Source organism: Rutidosis leptorrhynchoides, chromosome 3, assembly GCF_046630445.1.
Source record: "Rutidosis leptorrhynchoides isolate AG116_Rl617_1_P2 chromosome 3, CSIRO_AGI_Rlap_v1, whole genome shotgun sequence".
Taxonomy (NCBI): Eukaryota; Viridiplantae; Streptophyta; class Magnoliopsida; order Asterales; family Asteraceae; genus Rutidosis; species Rutidosis leptorrhynchoides.
In genome coordinates, this window is record NC_092335.1 from 582,649,754 (window position 1) to 582,653,426 (window position 3,673).

The 3,673-nt window shown below is 37.7% G+C and overlaps 1 protein-coding gene across 1 annotated transcript; it reads left to right on the forward strand.

Annotated features, from left to right (window-relative positions):
- The first annotated feature begins 380 nt into the window (after positions 1-380).
- Positions 381-2,030, forward strand: LOC139898711 (zeatin O-glucosyltransferase-like). Its single transcript, XM_071881470.1, has one exon. The coding sequence runs from the start codon at positions 459-461 to the stop codon at positions 1,839-1,841; it is 1,383 nt and encodes a 460-aa protein (XP_071737571.1). The 5' UTR covers positions 381-458; the 3' UTR covers positions 1,842-2,030.
- The last annotated feature ends 1,643 nt before the right edge of the window (positions 2,031-3,673 follow it).

A 3,673-nucleotide genomic window follows, 5' to 3' on the forward strand; every position in this document is an offset into this window, starting at 1 on the left:
TTAAAAAAAAAAAATCCTTACATGCCTCACTGTCCTAAACTCTCGGTCAAGAGTCAATAATTCAATACTGATTCAAATGTACTAACAATAACACTTAACTAAAAACTACTACGTAATAAATACCAACTAAATTAGTGGACGTAGATCTCTTCATGAAGTTAAGTAACTCACTAGCTTGCCATTCAGATGGCTTCTTATTTATATCCATCGTACGGTTCAATTTATATAGCCGGTCAAGAAAGAAAACAGAAAGAGATTAAAGAGCATCACGGCACTTGGAACAAAAACAAATTCCAAATTTAGCAGTCCGTTTTTGACTTGTCACTAACAATCATGTTCAATCATTTAATAATAATGAACTTCTTCATAATTGTCACACACTAATCACTCTCTATATTAAGATTCATATTCATATGCACATTAGTTAATAATAAAATCAAGAAATCAAAATCTTCAAAATGGCTACTAGTGATGATGTGGTGGTGGTGATGGTTCCTTTTGTTGCACAAGGCCATCTTAACCAACTCCTCCACTTCTCCCACCTTATAATCTCCGGTTACAACATCCCAATTCACTTCGTCTGCACCGCCACCCACAGCCGACAGGCCCGCCTCCGTCTCCAAGGCCGGAACACCCCAAACAACCACATGATCAACTTCCATCAAATCCCGGATCCTGAGTTCACTTCCCCACCTCCTAATCCCAATGGGGGTCCCACCCAATGCCTTACACACCTTCAACCTTCCTTCAACGCAACCCTCCTTCTTCGTCATCCAGTCGCAGATATCATCCGCTCGCTCTCGAAAACGACTAGGAGAGTCGCTGTCGTGCACGATTCGCTCATGTCTTACGTCGTTCAAGACGTGAAAACTATACCGAATGCCGAGACTTATATCTTCCGTGGTCTCTCTGTTTTCTTTACTTTCTGCTTGAGTTTTGAGAAACTAGGAAAAGAAATACCGAAATCGATACGTCAGCTACCGAAACCGGTCGAAACCATGAGCCAAGAATTTTTGGAGTTTGTAAAACTTCAATTCTTACAACAATCGTTTCATGTTGGAAATATATATGATTCATCGAGAGTCGTAGAAGGGAAGTTTCTAGAATCTTTAGAAAAAGAGGAGACATATGGGAAGAATCATTGGGCCGTTGGACCATTTAATCCGGTTGAGATCGAATCGAATAGTACCGATTCCCTTAACCGTCACAACTGCTTAAAATGGCTAGACAAGCAACCAGCAAATTCCGTGGTCTATGTTTCGTTTGGGACAACGACAACGTTCACGAATGATCAAATAAACGAGCTCGCAATTGGACTAGAGAAAAGCGAGCAAAGATTTTTGTGGGTGTTACGAGAAGCCGATAAAGGTGACATTTTTAAAAAATCGGACGATAAACAAGTCGAGTTACCCGATGGGTTTGAAGAGAGGGTCGCGGGAAAAGGGTTGGTTGTAAGAGAATGGGCCCCACAGTTGGAAATTTTGGGTCATTCGTCGACAGGTGGATTTGTGAGTCATTGTGGATGGAACTCGTGTATGGAAGCTTTAACCTCGGGGGTTGCGATTGCGACTTGGCCAATGCATACCGATCAGCCGTACAATGCTGTATTATTGTTGGATGAATTAGGTGTTGCGTTGGTAATGAGGGACTGGGCGCGTAAAGATGAGTTGTTAGCGTCTGATATTGTGGAGAATGTTGTGAGGAAGTTAATGGTTACGAGTGAAGGGGCGGCGATAAGGAAAAAAGCGAAGGAATTGGGTGGTCAATTACGGATGTCCGTGGCTAAAGATGGTGTTACTCGTAAAGAATTGGATTCAATTATTTCTTACTTTCGTAGGTAATATGTAGATGTAAACGAATTTAAAGTTTTCCAAAAAACAGCAACATAACTCAATCCCACGTGTGCGGGTCATGGGGTTAAAGTTTTCCATGTCATTAAAATTGTTAACAGGTGATCGTTTTTATGTCTTTTATTATTGTTGTTTCCTGTTTGGTTGAAAGGGTTCACGTTAGACACGTCAATTTTAAAGTGCATGTGCTTTTGTCTTCGGATTAAAAACCATAATTAACATGTACTGTAATTAAAAATTCATTAAAAGTAGTTGTTGACTCAATCAATAATCAACCTCACTTAATTTCAAGTATATATAACAAATGTGAGTAAACAACAATAAACCACTGCTGTAATAAAGTAAGAATAACAACTAACAGAGAAGTGAGTAGTTACAAACACATAGATACAAGATCATTACACTGTTACTAATTTCTGAAACAAAAACGAGGCTCATGAGTCATGTCACACACTAATAACAGCAAAAACAGTCATGCATACAAACATAGTAAACACAATGTGTCGATATATACGCATAGAACGATTACGAATGCAGAAATAAACTCGAAAATTTTGGTCAGATTTACATACCCCTCAAGATTAAGATCGATTGATCAACTGACGATTGATATTCCTTCTGATCAACATATCCTTCATCAATTCCTTCTATATATTCATATTAAAATTAAATATTCTTATTTTTGCTTTTGATTTTGCAAATTACTCAAGGCGTATAAAAGAATTAATGGGATTTTACAGTTAGGATTTCGAGTTTCGACACAGGTTACAGATGAACTCCTCAGAACCCCAATTTCTACACATATTCCGGCTACATTTGCACAATCTTATGTTCATGGGCCTTGTCAAGCTTGTATTAATCAACAGCCCAGCAACCTTGGGCCCTATATGGACGTTAAAACTCAGTCTAGAAACTGAACAACCTATGCATAATTTTGGAGATGTCTATGGTGAAATTGGACACAAGTGCTCTACACAAGTGTTTTCTCTCATTTATTAATAATCTATAAGTTGCATCTTTTATCATTGTATTTATTCGTATGCCGTTATTGGTGACAAAACTCTTATCCATGTCACTAACACCGGTCATACATTTTACCAACTTTACATCAACCCTACATCTTCATAATGTTCATGTCATCTAATATTATCAAAAACCTCGTGTCTGTTTTGACAATTTACCAGTGGTAAACAAGTATATATAGAATGTGGTTTGGTTATATTTACCGGATAAAATCCTTTACATAGAAAAGAATTTGGCCTCTTTCATTGCTTTGCACACATTCGTTGAGGCACATTATTTTTAATTTATCGACAGTCTGACATGGCTTAGTTATTGTTCAATGTTGATGACATATATAGTTTTGACAGTTTCCCAGAATTTCTTCAGTGGGCCATTAAATCTCTTAATGGAGAATTTTTCATGACAGATTTAGGTCTGTTGAACTGCTTTGAGAACTTCTATCACATGCATTTCCACTAGTTAGTTTCTCTCCCAGACTAAGTATATTATCAAGATTCTTGAGAAAGCTCATATGTTACATTGTAACTCTTGTAGGACACCGGTTGACACTGATACTAAGCTCGGGACCCTATTGAATTTTTATCCTGGATTTGCCACTAGATCCAGTGCAGAAGCGAGTATCGTAGTGTCGATAATGTAGTTAAGGTATCATACTCATCCTTACTTTGAGCTAGTTCTAAAGAGTTTTATATGTGTTGGATGTGTATGTATTCGGTAAGCTAGCATAAGTTACCTTGGTTTGCTTTCGATTAATCAAGTTAAAAATTGTTTCATGCTTTGTCTAAGACATAATACATTCA